Here is a 17,264-nt window from a genome sequence, read left to right as displayed (position 1 = left end):
ACAGGGGCCGGCTTCAAAGGGAGGGAAGTGTCCGTGTGCGCGTTTCTGGGTGTTTGAGGGGTGAAACGGATCAACGATTGGATGAACTGAGGAATGTCTTATATGACAACACGCGGGCGGTGGGTTGCCATGTTCACGGAGTAGGTCCAACATAAAAAAAGAAAGAAAAACTAAATGGCGTTAAAATAGCAAAAAAATAAAAAAACTGGAAAAAAGTTTTCAGACTTCTGTCTCGTTTGGTTGTGGGGGAGTAGAGTTAAGAAGTGGACGTAATCCCCGGGATCTCGCTAGTATCAGCCTGGCTCTTGGTGTCATCCAATCCCACGCCTCGTCGCCCTCGCACTCTCCTGCTCTGGCTGCTCCCTAAACTCACCGTCCCGCCGTCTGCCTGACTGCCTCCGTGTGTGTCAGTGGGATTTGCTGTGGCAGGAAAACGTAGCGTGTGTGTGTGATTAGAAAGTATGAAAGTGGGCGGGAATGTGTGTGTGTGTGTGTGTGTGTGTGTGTGTGTGTGTGTGTGTGTGTGTGTGTGTGTGTGTGTGTGTGTGTGTGTGTGTGTGTGTGTGTCCTCCCCTGTATTACTGCAGTGGGGATTTGTGAAAGTGCGTTGAGCGCCCTGTCGGTCCAGCTGTAGTGAAACCAAAGGCAGCTGTAATGCTGCGTCTCTCCCAGCTGTATTTAAGTCTGTCTCCCGGGAGAGAAAGAGCCAGGCCGAGAGGAGAGGGAGGGAGGCAGCATAGGGACACGCACTCACCATAAACAGACCGATAAAATAAAAGATACAAGTACAAAAACAATACTAGCAGTGCCACAGGAGTCTCCCATCTTTCTCCTCCCGTCTCTTCTCCTCTAAACAACCACTGTGTTTATCTGTGGAGGTGGAGGGGGCTGTACGTACTGTATCTTGGGTGTCTTGCACCACGGTGTCATTAGTGTTGGGCTAAATAACTTGTTTATTTGTCTTGGTAGAGCCTGAGGGGCGTTCTTTGATTGCGCAGGAGAGTCGGGCAACACTTCCTGTGCACTTTAGTTATCCCACGGTGCCATGTTTGGGTAAAGGTTAACACACACACAATGGAATACTCCCACGCTGTGCTGACTCGTAAAACAGCCCCCCCAATAACAAGTTCTGGACGGCTAAAATAGCAACATTTGTTTACACACACACACACACACACACACACACACACACACACACACACACACACACACACACACACACACACACACACACACACACACACACACACACACACACACACACACACACACACACACACACACACACACACACCCTGTGTCCCCTGTTGTCCTGTGTCTCTTCCTGTAAACCTGCTGTGAACTTCCTTTTCTTCAGGCACAGATAGTTCCCCCCTCTCCTGGACCCCCTCCCCACGTCCCCCCCATGCGCTCCCCGGTATTCTTCTGCCTTTCTACATCTCACAGGACATAGTTTAAGGGCCGTTACATAGTCGACGCATCGCTACGCATACGCGTCCAGAAGGCTACGCGACGCGACGCTCCGGCCGCCGACTTAGAAAAAATTGTCATCCATCTGGATCTGGACGATATATCTCAAAGATACATTTGAAAGATGACAGGAGGAAAGGGGATGAGTCTGACCCAGTGTGGGCGGCTTAGTGGTTGAATGTCATTGCAGTAGAGAGGACTCGTTATGGGGTTGAGGCTGGTGATGGTGACGGTGGGGTGGGGCTCACATGAATGATTCAGTGACACAAAAAGGTTTCCAGTGTTTTGACCCGATAGCCAGAGGACAAACACACTTTTGGATACTCTTACCCGAGTCCTCTCTTAAACACCCACATAAGCAAACCAAACCACACAGGATGACCTTTGGTAGAGATGTAACATGTACCAAACAATTGTCATCTCTTATTTATTAGGGGTGTGTATGTGTGTGTACACGTTTCTTTCTTCCTTTCTTTCTGTGTGTGTGTTTGTGTGCGTGCATGCGTTTCTGTGTACGTTTCTGTGTGTATGTGTGTGTGTGTGTTTACCGGGCTGCTCTCCTCAGTGGGCGTGCGAGGTTGCGGGGGCTGTGCTGCCTCTCTTGTCTCAGAGTCCTGCTCTGACACTGTGAACCAATCACAGATCAACAGGAAGTCAGACAGCTTTTCCCGGTCTTATCAAAGAACTCACTTAACCGTATCTGAAGGTCCCGAGAGAAAACAACAACAAGGATACTGGACATTCTTAAAATACACACAGAAACTTTAAACACACACACACACAAATAAAAAGTCCAAACACACACCGAACGTCCAAACACACACACACAGATGTCCGAACACACACAGAAACACCAAACACACACAGAAACGTCCAAACACAAAAATACTTACAGGCTTTGCGAGTCTTGCGGGCTAAGGCGGCTGCCAGCTCATTTTGTACCTGTTGATGAATCATCACAAGTATTTACAGTTAACTACATCTATTAGGTAGATATCAAAAATATGAAATGTATTATTTTATTAATATTTAAAATATATAATTGTTTTAACTATATATTAACCATAACTATGGATAAAAATAACATATAGCCTTTAACAATAATATATTTTTTGCATTTAGAGAATCGACCGTTTCTCATGACATGAATATCAATATAACAGAAGATTCTTTGCATGCATGTCTTAACACCTGTCTTTATGCCTCATCCATGGCCACCTTCCAAACTTTCCTCAAAACTCAAAACTTTCCTCTTCAAACTTGCCTACTTCCGTGACCCCCCCCCCGCTTGTTTGTCGGCTCGTCGCCTTGTGTTATTTTTGATTAAGTTCTTAAGTTTTCTATGTCCCTGCCCACATTGTAAAGCGTCCTTGAGTTTGAGAGGCGCTATATAAATCAAATTTATTATTATTATTTTCAGAATGTATTTTTGTGAAGTAAATACATCATTGATACACATGATGCAGCTGTTTTTAAAAATGTATTTTTTTTAATGTATTTATTTATTGAAGGTTTATTTAGACATGGACAGTGCACATTAATAAACATGAAAAATGTCAATGTGCCAGAATTTGCCAAAATGGCTGTATTGCATCTGTTGTCAATCGGCCGATGTTAACAGGCCAGATGCACCGAAATAAACTATGAAATACATGAACGAAAATAACTATATTTGTACAATTCAAAAGATAAAATGACCCATTACACGTAAAACATATACTTAAAGGTTGTATCAGCGATTCTAGGCCAAAACATAAAAGATAACATTCATCTGATCATTCCTCACGATCCGCTAGCTGCCCGCCCCATAAGCAGGCTGTCACAAAAACCTGTCTCTGTAAGCAGCCTATTCTCCGAGATCATACACAAAAACAAATAGTACTACCAACTACTCAAATCCAAAATATTAGTTGATACAACTCGCTGATACAACCTTTAAGGTATAACAAACATATGAACATGAAACACATAAAACAAACTAAAAGTATAACAAACAAATCTTAACAAGATTAGCCAACAGAAATAATATGAAAGAAAGCAGTATGGGGCAGGGATGGTGTATATTATAAATAATATATAGTTTTTCCAAAGGTTGGTAAATAAATCCAAATCTCATCATGAAATGTATTTTAGACACGTTTCAAGAGAACCAACAGTGTGTTCCCCGCAGTGGTCGAGGTCCACCAGAGGGGCCTCAGAGGCAGACTCACCGTGGAGGTCAGCCTCTCCAAGGCCCTCATCTGGAGCATCTCACCACAGATGTCCCTGTTGCCCTCAGAGTCCTCCTCCGACCTGCCACACACACAAACACAAACAAACACACACACGTTAGTCAAATGTTGTTGCCATGCGCAAAGCCGTCCTGTTGGGACTGTTGGCGTCTGCTCCATGGCGCCCCCTAGCTGACTCAATGGGGAACTACCAGTAGAACTGGGCTCAGGGATAAATTGTCCCCATAAACCCTAACACAGATTGAAATTCATGACTCTGGCTGGATAACCTAACCAGGCCAGATGGTATGAGGTTAGTTTCAGTGGATTCAGGACCTAGAGCAGAGACCCGGTGAGCGTAAGGTTGACCAGTTAGATCCAACTTAGCGCAACTTCCTATCCGTCAGCATAGCAAATTAGCATCGAATTAGAATCAACATGAGAGCAGCATCTGTATGAATGCAGCCTCTTGCATGTCTACTGGCGGTCGTTACCTGTGCTGCTGTGCACTCAAGATGCTACATAGCACGGAACACATGGCACTGTCCTATACTATACAGTACCTTCCTATACTATACGTTACTGTCATATAGTCCTGTCCTATCCTATACATTACTGTCCTATGCTATACAGTACTGTCCTATCCTATACATTACAGTCCTATACTATATAGTACTGTCCTATGCTATACATTATACTGTACATTACTGCCCTATAATATATAGTACTGTTTTATACTATATAGTACTGTCCTATCCTATACATAACTGTCCTATACTATACATTATACTGCACATTACTGCCCAATAATATATACTGTTTTATACTATCCTATCCATTACTGTCCTATACTACACATTACTGTCCTATACTTAGACAGTTCTGTATATGATACAGTATAGTGCTACACAATGCAGTACTGTAATATACTACACAGTACTGTCCTAAACAAAAACAGTTTTGTGCTATATGATACAGTATAGTACTACACAATGCAGTACTGTAATATACTACACAGTACTGTCCTAAACTAAAACAGTTTTGTGCTATATGATACAGTATAGTACTACACAATGCAGTACTGTAATATACTACACAGTACTGTCCTAAACTAAAAGTTTTGTGCTATATGATACAGTATAGTACTACACAATGCAGTACTGTGCTATACTACACAGTACTTTCCTATACTAAAACAGTTTTGTGCTATATGATACAATATAGTACTACACAATGCAGTACTGTAATATACTACACAGTACTGTCCTATACTAAAACAGTTCTGTGCTATATGATACAGTATAGTACTACACAATGCAGTACTGTGCTATACTACACAGTACTGTGCCACACATACGCCAGGCTTGGCAGAGCTGTGCGTGTTCAGCAGTTGTACCCCCCCCCCCCCCTCCCCCACCAGGCTCTCTTTCATGTGGTCGTAGACCCGCTCCCAGACGACTTCCGTCCACTGAGGTCTGCAGGGGCGTGCATGTAAGTGCACGTCAGAGAGTCTCTCTCTCTCTCTGTGTGTCTGTGTGTCTGTGTGTGTGTGTGTGTGTGTGTGTGTGTGTGTGTGTGTGTGTGTGTGTGGTGTTAGCTTGGGATCGCTGCGTCGTAATAATGATAACAATAGTGCAGGTAGCACAAAAGGAATATGTCACTCTCCCTCCCTGGTTCCTTCCCTCTCTCTCTTTGAAGCAGAACCAGAGGTCAGACCGCATACACACCGATGCATACCTGCTGGCACATTTGCATATCATTTGGATTTGAACATCTCAGCTGGCGCTTAAGGCAGGTTTAAGGTGAGGAGCCTGGGTGTGATGGGTGTGTGGGATCTGATAAGAGCAGCATGGTCGGCAGCAGCAGGAAGAGGGCTGTGATAAGATAGAGTTTGCAGGATTTGGATCGACACCTTAGCTAACCCTATCACCACCACACACACACACGCACGTGCAAACCCACACACACACACACACACACACACATGCAACACAGGCACGCACACACAAACACATACGGAGGCACGCACTCACAAGCCCACACACACCAATATTAATGATACAGCATTAAACAGGAGAAAGACAATAGAAAATGTGAACTTGGCTCTCAGAGAGCTAAACTATCAGTGTTGGCTGGTGGCGTTCATTAGTCATGAGTAGGATCACGCAGGAATGGAGACAGCCAGCCGAAGATTTGAATAAAGAAAACATGAATCACATCGTGGTTGTGCACAAACAGTGCACAGCCTCGCACACACATTTTGGTTGAGCCGGAGAAAACTTCATTAGAATATCAAAACCTGTAAGGGTTACTCGCACGACTACGTACATTTGTTTGGATTTAAAATAGATAATTTAATTTACTTTAATGTCACAATCATGTAATACAAAAATAGAAGATGCATCCCTTGACCATAGATATTTCCATAACAGCTGGGGAGAATCCCCCCGTTGGTGCAGTGCTTTTCTACTAACACACACACACACACACACACACACACACACACACACACACACACACACACACACACACACACACACACACACACACACACACACACACACACACACACACACACACACACCTTTGCATATTGGTTTTGGTGTAAAAGCAATAAAGTGATCTTGAGATAAGTGAATAAAGGCTCGCTCTCTCCCACTGCTCCCCATCCCGTGCTGTACACACACACACTCACGCACACACACACTTTGAAGACACTGCACAAAGATGTGTGTCTGCCCCTGGTTCGTACCTCCTCTGTCATTACTCTTGTTTACCCTTATCCACTCTTCCTGTGCTCTCCCTCCTTCTTTTCCCACTCTCTTATCTTCATCTCATTCTCTACTGTAAATGCACACACACACACACACACACTCTGTCTGAGTGACAGATTGAGTTCAGTAGCATTCTCAGCAGGAATCCCACACACGGGAGCAGAAAAGGAAGACACTCTGGCTGACACTCTACAATGACTGTGTGTGTGTGTGTGTGTGTGTGTGTGTGTGTGTGTGTGTGTGTGTGTGTGTGTGTGTGTGTGTGTGTGTGTATGTGTGTGTGTGTGTGTGTGTGTGTGTGTGTGTGTGTGTGTGTTTAGACTCGCAGATAAACACTAGTGTACCGCTCATCCATCCAATGAGACGGAAGGTTTAAAATACAGAGCAGAGATTAAGTTTGTTGCTGGGATTAGGAGATTCAGTGCATGTGTGTGTGTGCAGGTTTGTGCATGAGTGCGTGTGTCGGTGTGTTTTATCATGTCGTATTCATTCACATTCCAGCTCCACACTGAGTCACAAACGCCCTTCCGTACTCAACCCACACACATTACCAATTCACCACTGGTCTCCAGCATGAACAGCCTGGTGCATTACCAGTGAGTCCCATTCCAACATCACCCCCTCGAGGTCAAGCAGCCTCGATCTGACGGACATGATGAAGAGGATGGAGGTGGTCGACTTACGGGCTGTTAGCTCCGCCCCCAGAGCGGAATTGGACATATGGCGCAAGTGTGAGGAGGAGCCTCACAGCCTCTGACCACTCCCCCTCGTTAGAGCGAAACTCGCAGGATGCTGACTCGCACTCCTCGAAGCTGAATTGGTAGTAGGAGTTGGAGTCGGCAAAGATCACCCGCTGGTCCACTGGGAGGGGACACAGGAACACACACACACACACACACACACACACACACACACACACACACACACACACACACACACACACACACACACACACACACACACACACACACACACACACACACACACACACACACACACACACACACGATGAGTATGAACAATAACATTGTGTTAGGTCATGTTGTCTCCCAGTTCCATTATGAGGACATTTTGGGTCCCACTCCTTCATTGTGTTTGCATTGATTTGGGGCCTGGCAGAGGGCCTAACCCTTTCACTGAGGTTTGACCTGCATCGTATACCTCCCCTCCCGTTTATCATCTTCAAGTGACCAGGCATCGAGCTCTAAGGGTCAATATTTGAAGATAATATTTCAGTCATCATCATATAATATGTCAATAGTCGATTAGAGAAGCTAGGCACAACTAACAATTGAACCTGCGGGTACATTGTTAGTAGGCCGGAGGTTGAACTGTAGTAGGGTTTTAGTAATGCGCTCTAACAGTATTTGGCAGAATCCGAGTGTGAAGACACTAGTCGACCAGTAAAAGTACTAGTGGACTACGGTAGTGTCCTCACACCAGGAGCCAAGTCTCTTCTACCAAGACGAGAAAACATTTAACCATCTCAGCTTACGGCCAACAATCATTCATTTAAATGCACTTTGGAAACATTAGGGTGTTCTTCTGGTGGGTCGTGACTGCTTTTGTACCGGACCCGACATTACGGCCGTGTGTGTGTGTGTGTGTGTGTGTGTGTGTGTGTGTGTGTGTGTGTGTGTGTGTGTGTGTGTGTGTGTGTGTGTGTGTGTGTGTGTGTGTGTGTGTGTGTGTGTGTGTGTGTGTGTGTGTGTGTGTGTACATGCAAGCACGTTTGTGCATTTGTGTGCACATGCGTGAGTGTGTGTGCTTGTGTGCGCCAGCCCTTTTGTCCATGTGTGTCCTTACCAGACAGCAGGACCCCCAGCTCCAGCAGAACCTGCCAGACGCGCGCGGCGGTGGGCCGACAGCGCACATACCCACACTGCTCACACAGCCACTGCACCAGCTCCACGCCCACATAACTGCGCCTGTTAGGGGAGACACACACACAGAAATATATAGACACTCTGCAGACATACATACAAATATATATGCAGGTGGAGTTTCAGACCAAATTAACCCTGCACACACACCAGCAGAAAAGCGTGTATTTTATATTCCGGTAAATCAATACACATTGATTATTCATTCGTTTTCACAAGTATTTACCTCCTGAAAGACTGCATCCCAGAGGACACATTCCTACCGCGTGTTTCGGTCTGCGTGCGTGCGTGCGTGCGTGCGTGCGTGCGTGCGTGCGTGCGTGCGTGATGCTGATAGCAGTACCAAAGCAGTACTATGGGCACTGTTAGTCTACACAAAACTGTGCATACACACGCCACCAGACGGGCCCGTTTGGACTATAACATATACCATGTGAGTCAGTGTGCATGCTTCACTGGACATATCCATGGTCTCTTGAGGCACCCACACACGACCACACACCCACCGTATGATGCGGGCCAGGTGGATCTTGTCCTTGGCTGGGTAGGGTCCATGCGAGAGGAAGGCATTCCTCACAGAACGTCCAGCGCAGGGGAAGCTCTGGGAGCATGACTGTTCACACACACACGCACACACACCCACATGCACACACACGCAAACACACACACACCCGCACGCCCCCAGACACGCGCACACACACATATTGTAAACATATTGTAAGCACACAATCGAATTACAAAAAACAATCCTTATCACATAGATGACTGTGAACATCTTAAATCAACTCTGTGGGTTCTTGGGTGATGGTGATAAACGCCCGCTCCCACCCGTCCGACACAGAACCACCAGCCGATGAAAGGTGCACAATCTTTGTGTTACTTTGTCGCTGCTGGTTTGCGGGAAACTTGACCTGGAAGGAGTGTCTTAAGTCCTTGGCAGAGGGTGAATGAATAAGCCCTCTATGGCCCTGCTCACAATACGGCCCTGTCCTGCACGCACCAGACCCGTCAAGAAACAGCCCGTCAAATATAACCAGCTTGTTGCAAAAAACAACAAGATATGGCTGCACATGGAAACCTAAAACATGCAAATGAGTCACGTTTCGCACGCGTGTGCGTGCGCGTTTGCGTGTGCGTGTCAATAGTGTACTGTTGGTTCAACAAACACAAGGTGAAAATACACCAGTGTTTTGGCTAAATAAACATGCGGTCACTTTACACCCAATACTGCATATGATGACATCATGCCCTTCGCTTCTGAGCATGTGTAGTAGAGAGTCCTACCTTATGGACAGTAGGTCCAGGGCTTGGTCCAGGTATCGTATCAGGGGACTGCTGTTGAGGGAAACACACACACACACACACACACACACACATACACACACACACACACACACACACACACACACACACACACAATGAGCAAATTAGAAAGACCAGTTTTTCCATTCCAGTAACACAAGTCATGGTTGAAATTAATCGTTACACCAAGTAAACATCCCTCACATTCCTTTTCACAGTTGGCTTTCATGTGATCTAGTGAAGGTCAAATAAGTAATTAAATACACATGAGAGCACCCTTATCAGAGATATTGATCCAATAAACAATACATTCAATATATTTCACCTGTGATACACCGGCCGTGAGCAAACGATGAACATCCAACGCAGTGGATAGACGCCGGAGCATCGAGACGCAGGCCGCCAACCTCACTCAAATCCCTTTCATGTGTGAATGCAGGCTCGGTCAATAAATCGGTTTGGGATTCAAGGTAACAACCGCCATAAAAAAATGAAATGACACTTCACACGCAGAACGCCAAAACTCAAGTGGCAGTGGGCTCTGTCCCGGGGCTAACCTGCTCCACTGTCCCCCAGTGAGCCATCCTTCTGTTAATCTTTCACCAGGTTACCCGTTACCACGAAGGCCCAGTGCCGGGCGGCAGACACACAGCACTGAGATCCCACCACGAGGCCACCCACCTCCCTGGACCGGTCGGCGTGGAGGTCGACCCGGGGGTTTGTATGAGGGGGGGGGGGGGCTTCATCATATTTTAAGGTTCATCTTGTATAATAATATTCTATAATGTATAATTGTCTAGGTCAGGATCCCCGACTTTGTGAGGGGTTTTATTCACAGTGGCACCAAGTTCAGAAACTAGGTGATTGTTGCAGAGATCAGATCGGATCAAGGCCCGATCTCTGATTGCGTTCAGGTGATGACAAGCTTCCGCAGCGCAAGACGTCAAAACGAGAAACGCGATAGAGGAGACTCTGGAGAGCGAGACGGAGACATACCGACGACATGCTGCGAGTTAAAAGCAACCGAGAAAGTGTGAACGATGAAAGCAGAGAGAGAGAAAAGTAAAATGGCCCTAGAAGCCGAGAGCGAGCGAGAAAGAGAGAGACGTGAAGTGGGAGACGGAGTGGGAGTGGGAGAGGGAAGAGAGAGCGAGAGAGAGAACGAACGAGAACGAACGAAAGCAGGGAGGAAGAGCGAGGGCGTGAAGAGAGAGCGGAGAGGGCGACTAATGATTCGCAATAGTCTATGAATATGTGACTACGCACATGGCAGATGGAGATTGCGAGGGGCGAGAGACACACACACACGTTGAGAGAGCGAGAGTAAGAGATAGAGAGATGGTAAAAAGAGAAGTGCAATAGAATGAGTGGGAGGGAATAATGGGTGCCGTTGGCTCAATTAAAAACGAATGAATCATAGGAGACGGTATAGGGGGGGATCAGAGAGAGGTAGAGACCTTGTGATCCGCATTATCACAGTCAAATTGTCTACGCACACACAAGAGGAATCCACTACACCGCACCTGACTATCTCTGTGTGTGTGTGTGTGTGTGTGTGTGTGTGTGTGTGTGTGTGTGTGTGTGTGTGTGTGTGTGTGTGTGTGTGTGTGTGTGTGTGTGTGTGTGTGTGTGTGTGTGTGTCACAAAGCTTTCATAAAAAGTTGCAGAGCGTCTCGCCCGTATCTCCAGAGTTATTTTCTTTCCTCTCGGTGTCTGGCACACAGAGACCAATCAAATGAGACACAAGTCTTTGTTAGAGAGCTAGCAGCGGCCGCCCGCCCGCCCTCACACAGCAACAGTGACAACTCCGTCCGACGAACGGATGAAAAGAATGACAGAAGAGCGATGATGAGGGAACACACTGACATCTTATCACTGTGATGACTTCAAGTGCTCGAGATCGCGCGCGCGCGCACACACACACACACACACACACACACACACACACACACACACACACACACACACACACACACACACACACACACACACACACACACACACACACACACACACACACACACACACACACACACACACGAAGCGTGGACAGAGTGGTTGAAAGATAGATTCCTAGAGCGAGGGAGAGAGCAAGGTTGAGAGCAAGAAATGGATTACCCTCAAATTAGTGTGCCGAGCATAGGCACGGCATGGTTGACAAGCTGCTTAAACACGACCACATGCACGCGTCGGAAAACCCACGTCTCAAACCCACCGTCAACTCCTATAGAGGTCATACAAGGAAGTCATCCTACAAACACAAGCGCCTTAACAGACAATAATGAAGAGGAACCTGTTTGAATGCACACAACCCACACACGTCACCAGGCACATGTTAAACATTATTGGTCATACAAAAACAACCTAAACAACATTGTGCAACATTGTCTTAATGCTGCCCTATTTTAAATGCACGCAGCATGGCGGCTGATTAATTTATCATATTTCCTTACAGAATAGTCAGTGAGGCAGAACCTAGATGTGCAGAGACCCGCCCCCCTGTGTATAGCGCTTAAATTATTAGAAGATTAAATAGATCAACAGAAAGACAAATGGATAAAGCATGTTTATTTGTAATTTATATGTGAATGCTTCCAAACAACAGCTGTTTAAAGAACTGGAAACACTAATGTTTTGGTTTATCGTCTGTTTCAGATATGCTCTTTGAGGAAAATATGTATCTGCCAGGATCCTTTCTGGCCCTCTCTACTTATGTGGGCCATGTGTCAGTCAACGGGGGCGACCCTCAGACCCACAAAGGTATGTCTTTCAGTGGGTTACTAGACACAAAGTAAGCAGAAAGAAATGGCTCAACGACTTGTGCACAGCCAGGTTGACTGACCGGTGGAGGGAAAGGCCAGCCATACTCATATTTCCCCTGTTTTTATCGTCGCTGACGGGACAAAATTAAACGACTGAAAATCAACGTTCTGTTTTGCTCGTTTCATTTCGTTGCGTCGGAGACTGAATAAACAGACCCGTAATATATATATTTTTTAAAAAACACCCCGGCCTTGACCTCAATCGGTCTGGACGAGTCAAACCGGCTTCACACTAGTCGCTGACCCGATAACCCCCCAAGGTATTTTGGCTTACTTCATGACCTAACGTGGGCCAGGTCAGGCCCTAATGAGGACCGGAGACCAGGGATGCAAATGAGACCAGAGCACTAGCCTGAGACAAGAGGCTTCTCCGAGGCGAGGCTCGCTGCAGCTGGGGCACCCGGGCGCCAGATGGCCCAGAAGACATCAGACTCCATCTTCTTATCAGCCGACATCAAAGTGCAAGACTGTGGAGGTTATGACTGCAGATGGCAGAGGAGGCTGACAGATTCTTTCAAAGTTCCCCCCTCCTTGTGTGTACAGGAATCAGAGAATGCTGGGTTTCTTAACTCGTAAGGCCAAAGTAGCACCCTGCATCGTCCGTCTCTACCCTAGAAGTCACTGGTGGAGCTCGGATCAAACCTTATTTTCCTATTGGAAAGACCCCCTGATGGCACTGAATTAGGGACTTCTTGTGGACTCGCATTACCATGAAAGCAAGCACCGGCCCACAGCATAGAGACCCACAGCTGTGAAGAGACCCACATTGCAGAAACCCAAGGCCTAGACCCCCACAGAGCAGGGGTTCACGTTGTAGACCCCCAAAGCTTTGAGGTCCAAGGCGTAGACCCCCACAGTGCAGAGGTCCACGGCGTAGACCCCCATAGCACCGAGACCCCCGGCATACCGACGGCATTTGCACACTTCAGCCTTGTCTGTCTACTGTCCACTGACCGAGCTGGTCTTCAGATTTGCATTTCAAATTTGGTTCACAAGTCAGTCCAGACCTGCCTCAACAAGGAAATCCGTGCTGCTTCTCCATCTACACGGAGAGATTCATTTGGTTAACCACGTGACTTCACTGAGGTTTGTACACAGGTGTGGAGATCTGTTTGATGATAGTGTAATAACTGATTTGATTGATTGTCAAATCGCCTTAAGCACGATGTGAAATGCAATCAAGAGACGGCGCTGACGTAAGATGGCGTACACCCAAGTCGATTAAATAACGTGGGACCAAACTCAGAGGTTCGATGGGTAGCCCACGTGACACAACATGCCAGTCAGCTGTGTACTATTAACCCCCCACGGTCTCTATGGAAAGAATCCCCGTCATGCTTAATGTCAGGGGGAGCCGAAATCCATCAGGATGTGGACTGGTTGAAATGTGGTCACCAGACATTGAGCAGTAGAGGAGGGTATGTCCAGCGTGCTTTCTTCTTCCTTGATTTGATTCTTTATCAGTTCTTGTTTGTTCTTCTAAAAGGGAACAATATAACTTTTTCGTACCCCAGGAAAAAAAGAGGAGCACCTAGGTTGTACTAGGTGCTAGCCCACGTTTGTGGGCTAGCCCACGTTTGTGGGCTAGCACCCACAAATGTAAATACAACACTTAAACCAATAGACCACACAAATAGATAACTAATGGCACATACTGTAGCATCGGAAGCACCAACAGTTCATTTAAGAACACAATGTGCCAAATGAATAATCTAGACTCTTACAGCGTTGATGTTAAAGTTAAACCAAAACGTTATGTTGCGTTTCACACGGAAGTGTGTACCTTTATGCGTTTTAACCCAGTGTCATATAACGAGTAGAAATTAAATAAATAGCTATTATTTGATTACAAATTTAGCGGCTGGGGAGGCAGCCCCCATCCTAACCTGGGGAGTCACAGGTGATGCGGCCCAAAGGGCATATTTCATCCCAACCAATCACTTTCGCATCACCTCTGACCCCCGTTGAGTGGACCTATCCTCTACCACAGGGGAAGGGCACACACACACACACACACACACACACACACACACACACACACACACACACACACACACACACACACACACACACACACACTTCTGGAGTGTATTACAGATGAGTGGACATGATGATGTAAAGCAACGGTTTGGCACATCAGGTGAACCCGCTCCCCTCCGCGGAGCATCGGGGATGTACTGCATAGTAAGACAAACCTGACGACCGCAGGGGATGATGATGATGATGATGATGATGATGATGATGATGATGATGATGATGATGATGGGGGTTATTAAAACATAGGCCTATATCTGAGTGTTTTTGTGTGTCCATCTGTCTGTTAGTCTCTCTGCGTTTCCTTGACTACGGTGTATCAAGGTGTCTATAAAAAAAAACGTGCATAGCAACTGGCAGGAGCCATTTGATAGCCTAATAATGTCATCACACACACACACACACACACACACACACACACACACACACACACACACACACACACACACACACACACACACACACACACACACACACACACACGTTGCGACATTAATGGGTGTAGAACACGACAACACCTGAACGGTGACGATGGTGGGAAATAATCGGGGACCAAAAAGCAAGGTCGGGCAACCGTCGCTATGTTGTTTATTGAACACCAAAAACAGGGAAGACAGGGGAAACAGCGGGGGGGAGCGTTCGTAATTTATACTATGCTACTCACGCTTTTCTTTCGCAGGTGCAAGCCGTGCTTCAGGAGCCCCGGCAAATCCCGAATTTTGTGTTTGAGCTGAGCCTGGTCCCGGGCGCTCCGGTTCCACCGAAGGCTCGAGAGCAGGCTGTCCTCTGCGGGTTCCGACTCGTCCATGCCTCGCGCTCGCACTCAGTCTTCACGCGCCGCTACTCCTGCATCTGAATATCACTCGAAACAACCGCCCTGGTTCAACATACCTCCCGCTTCCGCTTCCATTCGCCGACATGCAGCTGTGACATACCGCCCGCGCATAACACACAACGCACACAGTATTCCGCAGCACGCGAGGCTGCTCCACCCAATGGCTCGCTCGCTCTCCTCCTCCCCCACCTCCTCCTCCTCCTCCAAGGTACTATCAGTTTAGTGATTATGTATGAGGGTGTGTGGAAAAGTGGCCCTCACAGGTGCATAAAAGCATTGCATCGCTTCCACCTTTCATTTGTCTCAAGTTCACTGAAAATAAATGGTTTGAGGGGTCGTTTGACGCATACGAATGTCCTGCACCTCATGATCCTAAACTCACGACCCATCAATCGACAACCTTGTCTCAAAAATATTCAAGGTAATCACTCTTACCTGCAGCCTAAAACAAAAAGCGCAAAGGCAGTAAATATAAACATTAGCACTTTTTTGGTCGGGTGGGGTAGGCGACCGCCTATTGTTGGGGTTACGTCACCGCCTCACCTGGCTCATATTTCCATAGGTAAACAAAGGCATTATTGTGTGTGTGTGTGTGTGTGTGTGTGTGTGTGTGTGTGTGTGTGTGTGTGTGTGTGTGTGTGTGTGTGTGTGTGTGTGTGTGTGTGTGTGTGTGTGTGTGTGTGTGTGTGTGTGTGGGGGTGTGGGGGTGTGTGTGTGTGTATGTGTGTGGGGGGGGGGGGGGGGGGTTGGTTAAAGTTAATTTAACTTGCCAAGACGCCGCTCAAAACATAAAGCAGAGAGAGGGAAGGAGAGAGAGAGAGAGACAGAGAACAGCGAGACAGAGACTGGCGGGCATACCTCCATGGGTGTGGGCTTGCTGATCATGACACAGGACACCGGCTACATTGTCCTCTGTGTCTCTGATCATCAGACCACTGGCCCATGCATCACCTTTGCGTAAAGCCTACTTTAACTATAATGGGTTATTGGCAGTGCAGCTGCTATGCCAATAACCCAGTGTTACAACATGCTGGGGCATGGGCCATTGGAAGCCTCATTTGTACAGCAAGCTCATGTCATGCCAACACCCATGACATTACAAACTGTTAAGCTTTCACTGGGTTTATTCATTATAACATGAGCCTTTTTTAAATGAATGGGATTCAATGCAACATACTCGCAATCGCTTTACTCTAAGAGTCTCAACCCTTCCGTTAACACTGTAATATAATTCTTCTTTGTTGATGCTATTTAGTGTCAGCCACCAACTATTAAATCTTGCTCTGCTGTTCATTGTCACTACCGACTATTCGAGATTGCTCTCACATCAATCTGGAATAGTTAGCATCGTTGAAAATAAATTGAAAACCAAGTAGCACGACAGTGCCTTGTCAACATATGGTGTGAATCTATTTGTTTTACTTTGTTTAATTGTAATAATAATATACAAATGTGTTTTAAAAGGAATTTAACTTCCTGAACATGCAAGGCACACACCATTGTTTCACTCACTGTCTGTGAGGCTGAGAGTCATTCAAGTTTGACCAGTTACCATCAATCTGGAACAGTCGGTACAGCACACAATGGCACCAAGTCAAGCACTATTGTGCTGTTTGAAGGTATGGTGTGAATGGCTCCTATCCTTACCCATCTCCCCACTTCTGAGAGAACTCATTTCCTGCCAAGATGGCCGACCCTCCTACCTCGCTTAAAAAACACCCTATAAAAAAGTCCAGAAAGAAACTCTCTAAAACTCAACTTTAAATTGGTCTCTCCAAGTTTTCCTGTTGGCAAAACTAATTGGCCAATGCCTTGCCACTACCTCACATTAAAATGTTTTCATTTAAAAGCAACAAAAACCCAACGCGAGCCCTGGATGCCCATGCTAAAATCCACCCAGGGGGGGTCATCAAAAAGTGTAAACGTAGTGTGTG

At 46.5% G+C, this 17,264-nt stretch overlaps 1 protein-coding gene across 1 annotated transcript in view; it reads right to left on the bottom strand.

Moving 5' to 3' along the window:
- The window catches only part of rapgef5a (Rap guanine nucleotide exchange factor (GEF) 5a), a 44,334-nt gene extending 28,816 nt beyond the window's left edge, over positions 1 to 15,518 (bottom strand). The window contains exons 1-8 of the mRNA XM_030347275.1: positions 15,160 to 15,518; positions 9,622 to 9,672; positions 8,844 to 8,950; positions 8,261 to 8,382; positions 7,138 to 7,315; positions 3,681 to 3,762; positions 2,364 to 2,412; positions 2,019 to 2,095 (exon numbers count right to left, since the gene is read on the bottom strand). Coding sequence (XP_030203135.1) covers positions 2,019 to 2,095; positions 2,364 to 2,412; positions 3,681 to 3,762; positions 7,138 to 7,315; positions 8,261 to 8,382; positions 8,844 to 8,950; positions 9,622 to 9,672; positions 15,160 to 15,303 — 810 coding nt within the window. The 5' untranslated portion in view covers positions 15,304 to 15,518. The remainder of the gene's footprint in view (positions 1 to 2,018; positions 2,096 to 2,363; positions 2,413 to 3,680; positions 3,763 to 7,137; positions 7,316 to 8,260; positions 8,383 to 8,843; positions 8,951 to 9,621; positions 9,673 to 15,159) is intronic.
- Positions 15,519 to 17,264: the final 1,746 nt, after the last annotated feature.

This window comes from Gadus morhua, chromosome 22 (assembly GCF_902167405.1).
Source record: "Gadus morhua chromosome 22, gadMor3.0, whole genome shotgun sequence".
Classification (NCBI taxonomy): Eukaryota; Metazoa; Chordata; class Actinopteri; order Gadiformes; family Gadidae; genus Gadus; species Gadus morhua.
The sequence above is the reverse complement of the archived record's forward strand: the minus strand, read 5'-3'. Positions and strand labels throughout refer to the sequence as shown.